At 41.9% G+C, this 16,429-nt stretch overlaps 1 protein-coding gene across 1 annotated transcript in view; it reads right to left on the bottom strand.

Annotated features, from left to right (window-relative positions):
• Positions 1–2,864: 2,864 nt before the first annotated feature.
• Positions 2,865–16,429, bottom strand: part of Rtc1 (RNA terminal phosphate cyclase 1) — an 84,978-nt gene continuing 71,413 nt past the window's right edge. Inside the window, exons 3-7 of the mRNA XM_068383299.1 lie at positions 12,113–12,197; positions 11,704–11,874; positions 11,298–11,460; positions 3,885–4,140; positions 2,865–3,098 (exon numbers count right to left, since the gene is read on the bottom strand). Of these exons, the coding sequence (XP_068239400.1) occupies positions 2,918–3,098; positions 3,885–4,140; positions 11,298–11,460; positions 11,704–11,874; positions 12,113–12,197 (856 nt within the window). The 3' untranslated portion in view covers positions 2,865–2,917. The remainder of the gene's footprint in view (positions 3,099–3,884; positions 4,141–11,297; positions 11,461–11,703; positions 11,875–12,112; positions 12,198–16,429) is intronic.

Genomic DNA, 16,429 nt, shown 5'->3' with positions numbered 1-16,429 from the left:
GATTAATATTGAAAAATGTTATTTTCCTCAGTAAAATAAATTTTTGAATATACTTACCCGATGATCATGAATTTAAGGACCCTCCCTTCCTCCCCATAGAGAACCAGTGGACCGAGGAGAAAATTGAGTTCTTGTTGACAAGAAGTACCTGAGTACCTACTCGACAGATGGCGCTGTTGTTGTTGTACACCCCCACCTGTATAGCGATCGCTGGCGTATCCCGACCTTAGATTTTTCTGTCGGGCAACAGAGTTGACAGCTACATGATCATCGGGTAAGTATATTCAAAAATTTATTTTACTAAGGAAAATAACATTTTTAGGGAGGTGCTAAAAGGTCTCCAAGACACCACCCTCAGCATTGCATAAGAAAGGGATGCTTACTCGGAATATAAATGATGATTGTCGAGCGCATACTAGCGACCAGGTGGCCTCAGCTTCGATACGGTACCAGTGTTAGTTCTCGGCAATATGTTGACATGTCACATTTATTTCCGCATAAGAGGTGCTATGATGGATTATATAGAGCCTGAATCCCAATGTCAAACCCCTTGTTTTTTTTGTGTCTTCATCTTATCCAGTACTGTATACGGGAGGTCCCTGGTTTAAGGCAATACACCATTACAAACAGGCTCCCTTATCATTTTAGTAATGTGTTATGTATCACTATAGCATCAGTTTGCCAAATTGCTCATGATATACATTTGGGATTTCGGTGTTGCTAATTTTTGGATATTTTTGTGCCTTTTTTCACTTAGCATCATGCTTGGAAAGCATAAATGAGACTTCTGATTGCAGTGCATCTAAGAAGAGAAAATCCATTACGATAGAAATCAAAGTGGACATAGTAAAGCAAAATGAATAAGTAGAGACCCCCTACGAACATACTGTACCGTAGATCATGCGTTAGGCCTCAAGTCATGCTACGGATGTGGATTGCAATCATCAAGGATAAACCATTAATACAAAACAATGTAGTGGTCTCATGATTAAGATGAAGAGAGGTTGTTAGTGATTAGTGATCTGGATGGATGATGAAAATCAGCTGTGTATCCCAGTGAGCCATATGGTGGTTCAAATGAAGACTAGACGTATGTGATGAGACCTTGAAAAGTCAAAAGGGGAAGGGAGTGAAAGTGAGGAGTTTGTGGCCAGTAAGAGATGGTTTATGAGATTTAAGGCTCATACTAATTTGCATAACCTTAAAGTGCAAGGTGAAACTGTTAATGCTGATGATAATGAAGCAGCAAATGAATTTTCTGATGCATTGGGTGGGTTCTTTGCTGATCAAGTCCTTTTTGTGGACGAGACAGGCTTATTTTGGAGTGTATGCTGGACCGAACGTACATTGCTGAGGTGGTGAAGATGGCACTAGGGTACAAAGTTGGCAAGGAAACTGACTTTCCTTCTTGGAAGCTGCAAGCTGAAGCTTATGCTGGTTTATCAAGCTAAGAATCGCTGGGCACTCAAGGGGGTTTGGAAGAGTTGGCTACCCATCATCTGGAAGTCTAATAGGAAGACATGGTGACTCTCTTATTTGAGGACTGATTTTTTAACCCCTTCATGTCTTATGTTCAGCAGGTCCTATCCAATGTAAAGGTTTACTTACCACCAAACACTACTTTCCAATTACTGTCTATGGACCAAAGGGTAATTGCTTCTTTCAAGGCCTACTACCTCTGCAGGGACAATTGCTATGAATTTGGAGGTAACAGAGGAGGAGGACATAGCCCTCAAGATGTTCTGGAAGTTTTACAACTGAGATGTAATCAAGAACAAAGTCAACATGAATGGTGTCTGGAAGAAGCTTTGCCACCAATTTGTCAGCAATTTCTTTCTTTGAGGTGACAATTCAGGCTGTCACCAAGAAGCTTGTCGACTTTAAGTAAGCTGTTGGATCTTGAGGTGGATGCCGATGATGTCACCGACCTCCTGGTATCTCATTGAGAGAAGTTGTCTGTTGAGGATCCTCCTCACCGAGTTGGAGAGCCAGATAACTGCAGAAGACACCCTGATCCCAGAGCCCAAAAAATTTACAGCCTCGGCATTGGCAGAGAATTTTGCCCTGCTTGAGGGAGCTATGGCAAAGTTTAAGTTGAAGGATCCCAGCATGGAAAAGTTTATGATGTCTAGGGTGTCGTGGATATGTTACAAAATCTAAAATGAGAAGATGTAATCCCTGCAGATAAACCTGTGTATATACTTTAAAAAGGGAGAGAGGCCTGCACCTGAACCTCTGAAAATTCTCCAGTACTTTGTTCTGACGCGAGTTACGTTCCACTTCCTTCTCCCAATAAGCTTGTCTATCAACCACTTGCAATGCCCCTTCCTGTGTGCACGCCAGCCACTGGAATAAAAGTAAGGAATTTTTAAATTTTACTTATTGTTTTCTAGTACTGTACTTTACAACAATTTTTGAATGGTAAAAGATTGTTTTTTTCTCTTGAAGCAGTATGTATGTTATGTATCATAAGAAGAAATCTGTTAGTAAAGTAACTAGAGGATCTCCTCCTGTACAGTATTTTTATCATTCATTTAGCATAATTTGTAACCTTTTCCCAATATTACCAAGTACCATTGAATTTATTTTATTTTTCTAATATTATTGGTCTGTCTTTAGCACATAGTCATTGTTGTTTTACTGTGGGTCTGTCATTAGCACATTCTCTTTAACATTAAGCCAAGGTTTTGAGATTGTGTGTTGTTTACATCATTTATGGGTTGAGATGTAATATTGCATCACTGTTATCAGTATGTTTGGATCTTGTTAATTTTTTCTTTTTACAGTAAGTCTTATTTTAAGGTCTTAATAATTTTTTCTTTTTACAGTAATAGTCTTATTTTAAGGTCTTAAAAAACACTTGATAGGAATATAAATTTATTACAACTGCCTACATATTACATTAAACATAAATTTCTTAAACCTGCCCTTTACTGATGTTAGTGTAACCAGTTCCAACACAAGTTAATAACAGCTTTTTTGAACCTAGTTTTAAATCTTCCTCATCATCATCTGAAATCTTTAGTGAATTATCCAGGTGTTCGTCTATTTTGAATGTCACCTTGAAAAAGTCGCGAAGACATCGTAAAAAATGCATTCTGGAAAAAAAAAGTGGTTTAGATTATCGAAAATAAATAATTATGCAGTTTAACAAGCTCAAAAGTACTTTTAAGTTTTTATAATTTCTCCATTATTTCACACAGCTATCAGAAGTTTAAAGAGATACACTCAAGACATGAACAAACAGAATGTGTATTATTTGTGACACATGCTTATTGCGGAAAACTAGAAAGCTGGCAATTTAAAGAAGTTCAAAAAGAGAAGTAAAGACATTTTTAGTAAGCATTGGTTTATTATAGCAACATGTTGAAAGAAGATGTTAAAAAAAGAAAATATGTTGTGTGAATTCAGAGGTGTAAGAATCTAAATATACAAAGACAAGTTAAGGAAGGCAGATTATCTTCTAGGATCTTACAGTGAAACAATTTACACAATGACAAAATGAGGTTAGTTTTCTGGCAGAAGGCCAGAAAGCAAGGAAGATTACTTTCAAGATCTAGCAGAGGAAAGAAAGTTATAGAGGAGATGAGGGACGCTAAAGAAAGAAAATATTTTCTTTGAGGTGTGGCAGGGAAAGGTAACGCTGCCGTGTTTACATACAAGGACAAGATATGTTTGAAAGGCAGTTGGCTAAAGGTAGATTATTTTCAAGGTCTGGCAGAGTGAAGAAAGTTATATAATCATACAAAAAGTGGCTGAAAACTAGGTAGCCTATGCAGGAGATTATCTTGGGAGCAGCAGAATGAAAAATTAAATTTATAACTATGCAGAGAATTTTGAAAAATTCAATAACTATGAAGAGAAAATGATAAATATATACTTACGAATAGGGAGTCAAGGGTCCTAAAACAATTTTTGAAACATCTTTAGCTGTTAAAGCCATATATAATAGGATGAGAGGCTGACATGTTGAATCAACACAACCTCCTCGACATATTTCTTCCAAAAGTCTCCAAGCTGCTTCTTCTCCAACCTCTTCTGGAAGCTTGATATCCTTATCTTCTTTGGGTGAGCTAGACATAGATTCTGCACTCAAGAAAGTTCCTTTATTTGTCTCGGCAACAGCACACAAACCAAATCCTGGGGTTTGGGCAAGGTAAATTAATACGAACCACTGTTTGGCAAGCATTGTAAGAGTAAGGTACTCTTGGCTGAAAAAGCAATGCCTTTACAACATTAAACAAATTTTCCTGGAAATCATAATCATATACATTACTAGTCCCATACAGTAACCATTTAATAAATAAAACATAGGCAATAAACTTGAGATTGTTATGAAGATACAAACAGAGAATTTTGTCATTTTAGGTGCTAGCTTGGAGAATGTCAAAAGAGTTGTTAGTGCAACTTAATATATTTAAAGGATGATAACATGGCATGGACTCCATAAGCATCCCTAATCTGTGAAATACCTCAACATACATAACAAGGATCGTTTTCCGTCATAACTCTAATTCTAAGAACCACTGTGGATACAGAGATGAGAGGAAGCTAAATAACTCCGGCATACTTTGAAGGTATGATTTAACCACCCTCATCAGATAATTCTATGACTCTGGCTAAAGAGGAAGAACAGCAATTAAAAAAAAATATTAATGACTCCTTTACCAAGGCATGAAATTTTAAAAAATAAAATACTAATGTGGAATAATGAGTTAGGACAGGTCAAATTTGGCGGGCAAGCGGCATGTGCGCCACCTTGGGGGGAAAAAGGTAAACAGGGAAATAAACAGATTCGCGAGGGAAGCCACAGCTACCGGAACTGTTACACTACAATGATCTTAGGAATATTATCTTGATCTATTTGTAAGTAACAGTATAAGACGGTGCATTATTATTATGAGCCCAGAGGGACAATTATGTTATATTTATATTACAAGCTACATAGCAGCCAGATGAGAGTCAGATTTGGGTAGGCCAATCAGGGGCCCATTTTACAGTTCTTCCAATGAGTAATTTTATGCAGGTCTGGCAGTGAATAAAAGCACGCATCACAGCGTATATACATATACTGTATACAGTATGACAGCGCATATCCCATATCTATGCACACCACAGGAAGGTCATATTTATATGCATCTATATGTATGTAGCAGGATGGCCTATCACAGGTATGGTAGCCCATTTTATTTTATAACCATTATAAGTGTGTAATTACATACATTTATTTTTTCAGCTTCAAACATTCGTTGCATGTACCTCAAATAGTCATCAAATGCACGAATGTCTACTTGACCATGTTTGAAGAAATATTGTAGACAAGGATGCAAGACGTACAGACATGGCCACGTCATTGAGGTGTGAGGCTCCTGGGTGCACGGAGGTGAAACGGCCCCATGATATGACAACGTGCATAGCACTGATACAATTACATCAGAAGAACAAGCATGACGAAGACTCATCACGCCAGAAACCTCCCAAAAATAACCGCCCATTACTGAAAGAAAGTGTCGGCAAAGATGACTGGGCCACTTTCACAAGGCGGTGGGAAATGTTTCTCGGTGAAATGTCATTAGCACCTAACCAGACAACAACTCACCTGCTCGCATGTTGTGAACCAGAACTTGAAGCTGCCCTATTCAGAGAGGACCCGGCCATCACAACAGAGACCAAGGTGGAGGTACTAGCGGCAATAAAATGTCTAGCAGTACTGAGTGTGGTCTAAAGCAAACCATTCAGCCCCCAGGTGAACCTGTAAGGCAATATGTGGCAATGTTGCGTGGGGTGGCCAATGTGTGTCAATGGACCGTCACCAGTGCAACACCTGCACAGAGACGATTACATGCGACTACACAGAGGAGATTGTGAAGTTGATCCTGGTAAACGGCCTTGAAGATGAAGAAATCAAGAGAGATGTATTGGGAACCTCACAGGTCGATAACAAGACAGTAAGCGAAACGGTAACACTCATCGACAGCAAGGAAACAGCTAGCCAGGCCATGTTAAGTGCAAACCCATCAGTATCAGCCAGCAGGTACAGGAAACTAGCAAAAATGACAACGAACACACCCCCTCAACCACACCGAAAAAGGGTGACAAACAAGACACTTCAAAACATCAGTTTCGTTGCCAGTGTGGACCCCTCACTCCAAAGTTCGGAAAAGTGAGAGGCAAAGTAAAGGAGTTAAAGTCATGCCTAGTATGCTGGAGGGAAAATGTCCAACGGCAACGTTAGTCGCAGCAATCGTTGGCAGGTAATTAAGCAGGGGCATTATTCCATCGCTTGCAAGAAGAGGACACAGAAGCGGACGACAACATAGTATACGCGTCAGGGATGAACTCAAATGAAGTTTTACCTCACCCAATGCTACCATCCGCATATCGGTGAACCCTGCTGCTTACAACAAAAAGACGCCGAACAAATCCTCATTCATTATGGCGGTCGTGGACTCCGAGGCTCAGACGTGTCTGATGGAGCTGCTAATCTTATTGAAGATGGGTCTACACCAGCAACACCTTAAGCCAGCTAACAGACGCATCTAAGCAGGCAACAATCAGGAAATCAATATGCTCGGCTCCATACACATCATACTATCAGGCAAGAATGAGCAAGGAGCACACATCACAATTGCCACGTTGCATGTCACGGACATCGACAACAAGTTTTACATCAGCCGAGCAGCTATGCCGAAGCTTGACATCATTGACCAGGATTTCCCCCCCACAGGCAGGGTCGCAATATGTCTAAATGGAGGGAGGTCCCACAGCAACAACTCGCTCGCAGAGTGCGGATGCCCACATCGCGTTCCACCTCCCCGACAATCAGCCATCCTGCCGTTCAAACCGTTAGCAAAGTTTACCGGAAATATGAAAGCGTGGCTACTAGAACGATATGCATCGTTAACCTTCAACATGTGTCCACACCAGCCATTGCCAACAATGACCGGACCACCCATGGAGATACAGATCATCGACCCTCAGGCAGAACCAACGGTGACGAGGAAACCCCCAAACGTACCGGTACACTGGCAAAAAGAGGTGGCAGCCGAACTGGAAAGAGACGTAGCACTGGGTGTGATTGAACCCGTAACACCCAACTCACCAGTGACCTGGCTACACAACATGGTTCTCACACAAAAACCAGATGGCACACCACACTGCATTATGGACTTACAGCCCCTAAATCAACATTGCGTTCAGGAAACACATCACACCATCCCACCCATAAAGCAAGCCAGAGCAGTACCTTCTAGTGTATACAAAACGGTCACTGACGCATGGAACGGATTTCACTCCATTGATATCCGCGAAGAGGAGTGACACAAGAAACTTTCCTCACTCAGCAGGGACGATTCCACTACCGTTGTGCACCCATGGGCTTTCTCGCATCACAGAACGTGTACACACAACGATATGACGCGATTATTGCGGACATCCCAAGAAAGACAAAATGCGTCTATGACACCATACTGTGGGACTCAAACTTACAGGAACACTGGTGGCGTGTCATAAATTACTTGGAACTTGGAAAGAACGGTGTCATTATCAACCCAGCCAAGTTCCAGTTCTCATCTTGAGAGGTGGATTTTGCAGGATTCCAGGTTGGAGAAACTAATGTAAAACCCTTACCAAAATACCTGAACGCAATTGCAACGTTCCCATGGCCAAAGAACATCACAGACATTCGGTCGTGGTTTGGACTAGTAAACCAAGTATCAGACTATGGCAGAACAACTGACTTAATAGAACCGTTCAGGCCCCTACTCAGCCCAAAGGTTCACTTCCAGTGGGGCACGGAACTCAAGAACGCATTCCAGAGGTCGAAGGCAGCAATTATGCGCGAAAACGGGAAGGGGGTCGAGATCTTCAACTCAGACAAGTCAACATACCTTAACCCAGATTGGTCAAAAGTCGAAATACTGAATTGGCTGCATCAGAAACACTGTACATGCGAGACCCTCACACTAGGTAGTTGCCTAGATGGCTGGAAGACCACCCTAGCAGCATTGCGATTTCTCAAGGACGCAGAAGAGCATTGTGCACCAATTGAGGGGGAGCCCCGGCTGTAGCATGGGGACTCTAGGACAGCTGATTCTTCACCATGGGATGCTTAGACTTGATAATAGCAACGGACCACAAGCCACTCGTGAAAATTCTAGGGGACAAAGAACTAGACACCATCACAAACCCAAGGCTCTTCCGACTCAAGCAGCGGACACTTAGGTGGAGATACCGAATCATTTGCTTGACACCCAACCACCTAGATGTCATGGAAGCTGCTGTGATAGCAGTGGTACAGTCGACAATGGACTCGATCAGAGCTGTCACATGGGAAAGAGTCAAAGGAAGCACCGCTGTGGACCCCTGCCTGCAAAGTCTGATACCATTCATTGAAAACGGGTTTCCATCTACAAGGGACGAACCAACTGAACAGCTACAACCATATTGGCAGTACCAGGACAGGCTGCCCACAGTGGATAGCGTTATCGGCATGGATAAGAGTCCTGATACCCTCGGCAGCACGGGGTGAGATATTGAGAGCCCTACACGTGGCCCACCAAGGAACCAACAAAATGCAAAACAGAGCTCAGGGTTCCGTGTTTTGGCCAATACTCACCAAGGACATCGAAAACACAAGGAATAGTTGCAAAGCATGTTGGGGAATGTCACCCTCACTACCACGCAATTATACGCGAAATCAAGAAGGGGGTCGAGATCTTCAACCCAGACAAGCCAACATGCCTTAACCCAGATTGGTCAAAAGTCGGAATACGGTATTAGCTGCGTCAGAAACACTGTACATGCGAGACCCTCACACCAGGATGTTGCCTAGATAGCTGGAAGACCACCCTAGCAGGATCGTGATTTCTCAGGGATATGCACCAATTGAGGGGGAAGCCCTGGCTGTAGCATGGGGACTCGAGGACAACCGATTCTTCACCGTGGGGTGCTACGACTTGATAATAGCAACGGACCACAAGTCACTCGTGAAAATTCTAGGGGACAAAGAACTAGACACCATCACAAATCCAAGGCTCTTCCGACTCAAGCAGCGAACACTTAGGTGGAGATACCGAATCATTCACGCGTCAGGAAAAGACATACCCGCAGCAGACGCCACATCAAGGAACCCTTCACCCAATAAACAGCCAAACACATCGGAGGTGATAACAGCTTTAACTGCCATTCGCTCGACACCCAACCACCTAGACTGCATGGAAGCTGTTGTGATAGCAGTGGTACAGTCGACAACGGACTCAATCAGAGCTGTCACATGGGAAAGAGTCAAAGGAAGCACCGCTGTGGACCCCTGCCTGCAAAGTCCGATACCATTCATTGAAAACGGGTTTCCATCTACAAGGGACGAACCAACTGAAGAGCTACAACCATATTGGCAGTACCGGGACAGGCTTTCCACAGTGGATAGCGTCATCATCATGGATAAGAGTCCTGATACCCTCGTCACCACGGGGTGAGATATTGAGAGCCCTACACGTGGCCCACCAAGGAACCAACAAAATGCAAAACAGAGCTCAGGGTTCCGTGTTTTGGCCAGGACTCACCCAGGACATTGAAAACACAAGGAATAATTGCCAAGCATGTTGGGGGATGTATTTCAGGCCATTGCAGTGGATTTCTTCGAAATGAAAGGCACTGGCTACCTGGTCATTGTCGACAGATAAAGTGGTTGGCCCTACATTGTGACATCGGGTGTAGGGGCCAGGGGTTTCAGCAAAGCTATCCTGCACTACTTTGCTACCTTCAGAGTGCCCCAGAAACTAAGCACCAACGAGGGACCTGAATTCTCTGCAAGGGAGACCCAGAGCCCACTGCAGCACTGGGGAGTCAGACAGTCTCTCATCTGCATACCCCCCCCCCCCCCAGGCAAATGGGCGGGCGGAGGCAGCAGTCAAGTCCATGAAACGCCTCCTGACATCACACATCGGTAGTACGGCAGCCTAGGTACTGAATCTGTAGCAGCAGGCCTACTCCAATACAGGAACACACCAGACCAGGAAACCGGCATGTCACCATCCCAGATCATATTCGGAAAAAACCTAAAGGAACTGCTACCTGTGGTGCCAGGGACGCAGGTCTTCTCCAATCCAGCAGTTCACCCAATGGAGATCAGGGTTGCGCAGGAGAGCGCAAGTTCGCTGTGGTGGGCTGGCACGTGGGCGACCTTGGGCATGTGCTCACAGGAGAGTGCAGGTGATTGTGGCCACGTGGTGCGCAGGAGAGCGCTGATGTGCAGGTAAATGATGGCACGTAAGCGCATGTTGGCACGCAAGCGCATGAGGCTGCTGCCATCTGTGAGTGCGAGCAGGTCGAGTGGTGCGCCGAAGTGTTATAGAGTGACGAGCTGCTGGTGAGCGCTGGTCTGAGCGCGTGGTGCGCAGGGTGAGAGTGATGGCGCGTAGCTACGCCCTTTGGAGGAGCTATATTAGGCTCTACAGGCGACAGAAATGGTGATGGAAGGGTTTTTCTCCCTTCAAAGCAACCTTTGAAAGAGAAATAACCCGCTTGGACTTCTTCCGCCGTTGTGAAAACCTCCCCCACTGGGAGGAAGACCACTACACTTGTTGACACTATCACACCGTTGACCTCTGTAAGAAGGACAAAGGGAGTGAGGATCAGTCTCGACCGCTGACATTTATGTTCCACAAGGGTAGCCGGAGAGTCCAGGGAAGGTGCGCATGGTCACAGAAGTCAACTTCACACACACACTCTAAGAGAAAACAAAATGGCATTAATGGCTGCCAAAAGTCGGTGAGGATTAACAGCGGCAACAACCGTTCATCATGCGAGCCGAAAGCAAAGTGAGCTCAATCACAGGTGTGTGAGGGGGGGCAGTAGCAAGCTACCCTTCCTAACCCCCCCTTTAACTAGCGGTATGGGTAGTTAACCCTCGTTAAAAATTAATGGCTCGTCATTTGTATTCCAGGTACGGAACAACTCTTGATTCATTGCTGATAGTTTTCAGAATAAATTTGACCACAGAAGAGGTGCATGCCCTTTTGGCTAGAGGCAACTCTCTAATGACCAAGTGATTTCCGTTTTTTGCTGAGGAGCAACTCTAATGACCGAGTGGTTTTAGTTTATACACATTTCTCTCTCACCTGCTCTTTTGTGTTAAAATTGAAATTATTTTTTTTTTCAGCTTTTTAAGGCCCACAATCTGCTACCAAAAAACAAAGATCTCATGACAATTACTTATCCTACTAGTTTTTAAAACAGTTATTGATAGGTGATTTGTGCAGTTCAATAAATTTCTAAAATAAAATGAGTTATCTTACCTGGTGATTTTCCTTTGGCATTGTCAACAAAAAAATAAACATCAGGGAGGTATTTCGAAAAGACCTTCTTTGCTGCATCAAGCATACGATTGGATACAACAGGTGCTACTCTGCTTGAATAGGCCACTCCACGAATTCGCTTAATTTTTCCACTTTCAACCCACTGAAACAATTAATCAACAGACTAAAAAAAATAATAGCTATGTTTGAATACTCAGATGTAAAAGTTCTTAATATGGTTTTGTAAATAAAATTTAATTTCCAATGTGTATTATAAAAGTAAAAAATTCCCAAATTCATTCTTTTAAGGTAATATACGTACAATATTGAGTATTGCTAAGTAGTACAGTAATGCACTTTAATAGTCCTGAGAATCAAGAAATAAATCCATTAACTAGTTCTGTACCTGGAAAGATTTTAGAGTTCTTCTCACGGGACATGTGAAGTTAACAACACCATCCCCTAATGGGGGTAAACCTCGACGAATCATCTTAAAACTCAATCCTTCATCGATAACTATGAAGTTTTTCAGAACTGGCAATAATGATGAACGGATCATATCCACTGATGGATCTAACTGCAAGAAAGATATTTGAAAATTTTCACATTGTTTCTCTAAATGGACATATCATTGTAATTTTTTTTTTTAATTACATTATGGCAGTACAGTATATTAATGCAAATGTGACAAACTTTCATGAAAAAACTTGAAACTACAAACAACTTTATACTTCTATCAATAAGAAATTCAAAACTACAAAAAAAGGGCAAACATTAAAAATAACATGTTAAACAATAAAGATCCTTAATTTTACCTTGTTGTTTGTGACCCCTGTTAAGGTAATATTAATTGGTATCTTGCAAAATGGAGCCAACATGAAGACTGGCTCAAGATAATATCTGTTGGAAAAGAGAGTCAATTGTCATTACAAAAGTACTTTTCATAATTTGGAGCAGCAAAAAAATCAGTTCAGGCAATAAAGAAGGTTTTGATACATGAAGCTGTGACAGATGCAACACAACAACCAAAGTTTTATATGATAAATATAACCGGTTGAGGCTGCAATTAAAAATGAACGAGGATTAAGGGGATTAAGGGGAGGCAGTTTAAACTACAGACCTGTTTATCAGCTCTATTTTTACAGCTGAAAAAAGGGTTAAACTGTACATATGACAAGGCCAAAATATATTTATTTTATTCTAGTTAAATCTTTCCATTAAAGAATAAATATCACATGAATTCCAGGAAGTTTCATTGAAATGAAAGTACAATAGTGTATCTTTCATATCAAACTTTAAGCCCTAAAAATTTCATGATTAAAAAGACATTAAGGTAGTAGGTTGGCCATGGAACCAACCACCTGTTGAGATACTAGCACAAGAGTTATTGGGTCCTTTGACTGGCCAGACAGTACTACACTACACCTGACAACATGGAGATTACCAAACAATTCTTCTTCATCTAAGGAGTTAACTACTGCACTGTAATTGGTCAGTGTCAACTTTCCTCTTGGTAAGAATAGAATAGAGACTTTTGCTATGGTAAGCAGCTCTTATATGAGAAGGACACTCCAAAATCAAATTATTGATCTCTAGTCTTGGGTAGTGCCACAGCCTCTGTACCATGGTCTTCCACTGTCTTGGGGCAGAATTCTCTTGCTGGAGGGTACACTCGGACACACTGTTCTATCTTATTTCTCATCCTCTTAGTTTTTTGGAATTTTTATAGTTTATATATGAAGGATGACAAATTTGAAAGTTATTTTTATTTTACCTAATGATACAAGCCTGTAGGTAATTATAGGGATTATAATTTTGGAAAAGCTAGAAGACTAGCCATAAAATATTTAGCGAGGTATAAGCAAGCATGTTAGCACGGGTGGAGGAGGGGGCAGCTAACTACCACACTCCCACACACACGTGTGTTGTCTTGTCACTTTTTATCAGGGGACAGATGATGGCGAGCTAATTTGTATAAATGGCTACCAGTCTGTATCATTGAGAAAAATACAAATTACTTTCAAATTTGTCATTTGTTCCGACACTAAATACAAACACTCACTATTTATAGGGATTAACTCAAACCTTAAGAGGGTGGAATGAACCAACTAGCTGGTATTTGACCAGGGGTTTTCCCGTATGTGTTCCGCACCTAACAGGGAGAAACCCTCACATCTCGATAAAAATCCGTGCTAAGCATGGTTAGCGGCCTGAGCAATCTGTGTAATTGTGTGAGACTAGCAGTGTGACTAGTCTAGGTAGGAATTCTCAGAAGCATAGGAATCTTTGAATCAACCATAGACAATGTTACACAATCCCACCATGCCAGAGGGTATGGGGAAGAAACAATTATATCTTTTTATACCAGGTTACACAAGGGAAATGGTTTTACCTGCAGACAGCAGAGGCCAACTTTGCAGAGTAGCGTAGGTGCTGTTATCCCAGAGGAAAAGATGGAAGAAAGAAAGCCAGTAATTTTTGGTGATCCATCCCAGACTTAACCATGGTTAAACTCAGCCCTCCACCATCTGCTACTTGTCCATCAGGGAGCCTGGGGTGTTTAAAGCATTTATTTTGTAGCCACCACAAGGTTAATGGACAATATCTCCATATTCTTGTCGGTCACATCTTGCAGGAAGTGGGCGGTGAAGGCCATTTGACACTTCCACACACCCACTGTCAAGGCCTGCGTCACAGAGAAGTTTTCGTTAACACTAGGGTCGTACGCCAACCACTAACGTTATGAGGTCTAGTAGGTCTCCTTTATGAGGAAAAGGATCAGGTTTCAATACTCGGTCCTAACCATACAAATCCAAACCGAGAACGTGTTCTTGGTGATCTAACTCTTGACCTTCCCCGAGCTGATGAAGAGTGCTGACACTTGGGAACGAGCTCCTGTAGTTTTCTTGAGGTAGAACCTCAAGTTCTTCCCTGGCATAGTAGCTGGTTATCTGGATCATTGGTCATACTACATAGGACTCCCACTCCAAGGATTTGGATCTGGGATCCAAGTTGCCAGGAACGAAATTGAGTATTATCCGGCCCATTGCCATGAATGAGACACATTGAAGGCGAACCATGGGATTCGCCGACTCTCTTGGCCAAAGCCAACATGAGCTGGAGATGTCATCGAGTTCAGATGATTGATTGATTGATTGATTTAAAGTTTTCAGGCATCCTGACATCTGAGGTCATTGACGCCGGTAACATTTAATTTATGTATTCAAAAATAAAAGATGAAATAAAATAAAAAATAAGAGAGTATTCAATTAAAATCATAAAAGTTGAATGTCATAAAAGTTAAATATTTTTCCGAAGACCTGCTTCTGAAATAAATCTAAAAATGCCACTTGCATGGTAGGACACATCATTTCCAAGAATCTTGGCAAGGATGAACCTGCCACCCTCACCTCGAGCCTCAAACAAATATCTATTCCGCAAGTTGTTATAATTGGGGCATTCAGTCAACAAATGCCTTACTGTTAGAGGTACTACACAGTCGTCACAATACGGTTGGTGTTGGCCCTTCAGCAGAAACTCATGTGTCAACCGAGTGTGACCAATACGGAGACGACAAAGAGACGTCTCCCATTTTCGGGGCATCATATTATACCTCCAAGGAGATATGTCATTTGTTATCTCTCGCATTTTATTGCCATCTTGACTATCCCATTGCTGTTGCCATTTATTGCAAACCAATTTCTTGATGTCAGGTAAGAAATCATCACAGGGAATGGGATACCTTCTGGGCAGCAACTCTGATGCAGCCTCCTTAGCCAATGAATCTGCCTTCTCATTCCCGGACACACCTACATGTGCTGGAACCCAACAAAATTGAACTGTTATACCTCTCCGTCCAATAATGAAAAGCCATTCTAAAATCTTTAAAACTAGAGGGTTATTAGAATTAAAAACTTCCATAGCTTGAAGGACACTCCTTGCATCACTAAAAATTGTAAAATTACCCTCCTTCTCCAACGCTATTTTCTCAATAGCGGTTAATATGCCATACAGTTCGGCAGTAAATATGGAAGCGGTCAGAGGAAGTGCACCTCTACAATTAAAACCATTACTATGTACTCCAAATCCAATGCCAGCATCAGATTTGGAGCCATCAGTATAGATAAAAGTTGATACTCTATGTTCTCTAACATGTTCATTAAAAAGAGACCTGGCTTCTAGGTCTGACATATTCTTCTTATCTCCAATAAAATATTTACAAAAAGATATCTCTGGTAACTTCCAAGGAGGTGTTGGTGATACCTTGAATGGAAGTACCTTATTTCTAATTATATCCAGACTATTTAATAATCGTTTCACCCGAAAGCCATAAGGTTGAGGAGATTTTGGGTGCAACTCAAAGTATGATGCGTGTCTTACAAGGCTTGCAGTCTGAAAGGCGAGAGAGTTAGGGAGTCTTTGCAATCTAAACCAATACCGAAGAATGGAAGACATTCGGTAAAGGTCTAAAGGTAACTCTCCAGCATCAACAAGGAGACTTGGGATAGGCGAGGTTTTAAAAGCTCCAGTAGACAATCTAATACCTGCATGATGTATCGAGTCTAATATTTTTAACCGGCTTGGGGTGGCTGAAGAATATACCTCACAACCATAACTAATTTTGGAAAAAATCAAGGCCTTGTATAATTTTAAAATAGTATTGCGGTCTGCCCCCCACGATGTATGGGACAATACTTTTAAGATATTCAGAGCTTCAACACATTTAGCTTTTAATGCTTTTAAGTGAGAAACCCATGTCAGCCTACAATCAAATATCAAACCTAAAAATTTAGCTTCTCTTGCACATGGTATCCGTTGACCTTTAATGTATATATCCGGGTCTGGATGTACTCCCCGGATACGACAAAAATGGACAACGGTAGTTTTACTTGTCGAGAACTTAAATCCATTCATGTCAGCCCACTGGATAATTTTATCAATAGATAGTTGGATTTTTCTCTCAACCATTGCCATTCTGGTGCCAGCAAATGATATTGAGAGATCATCCACAAATAATGTTGAGAGAACATCCTGGGGAATGGCTGAGGATATCCCATTAATTGCTAGTGCAAAAAGGGTTACACTCAGCACACTACCCTGAGGAACTCCTTCTTCCTGGCACTTACTCTCAG

The sequence above is a fragment of the Palaemon carinicauda genome, chromosome 11 (genome assembly GCF_036898095.1).
Source record: "Palaemon carinicauda isolate YSFRI2023 chromosome 11, ASM3689809v2, whole genome shotgun sequence".
NCBI classification, from domain to species: Eukaryota; Metazoa; Arthropoda; class Malacostraca; order Decapoda; family Palaemonidae; genus Palaemon; species Palaemon carinicauda.
This window is presented reverse-complemented; position numbering and strand designations above follow the sequence as displayed.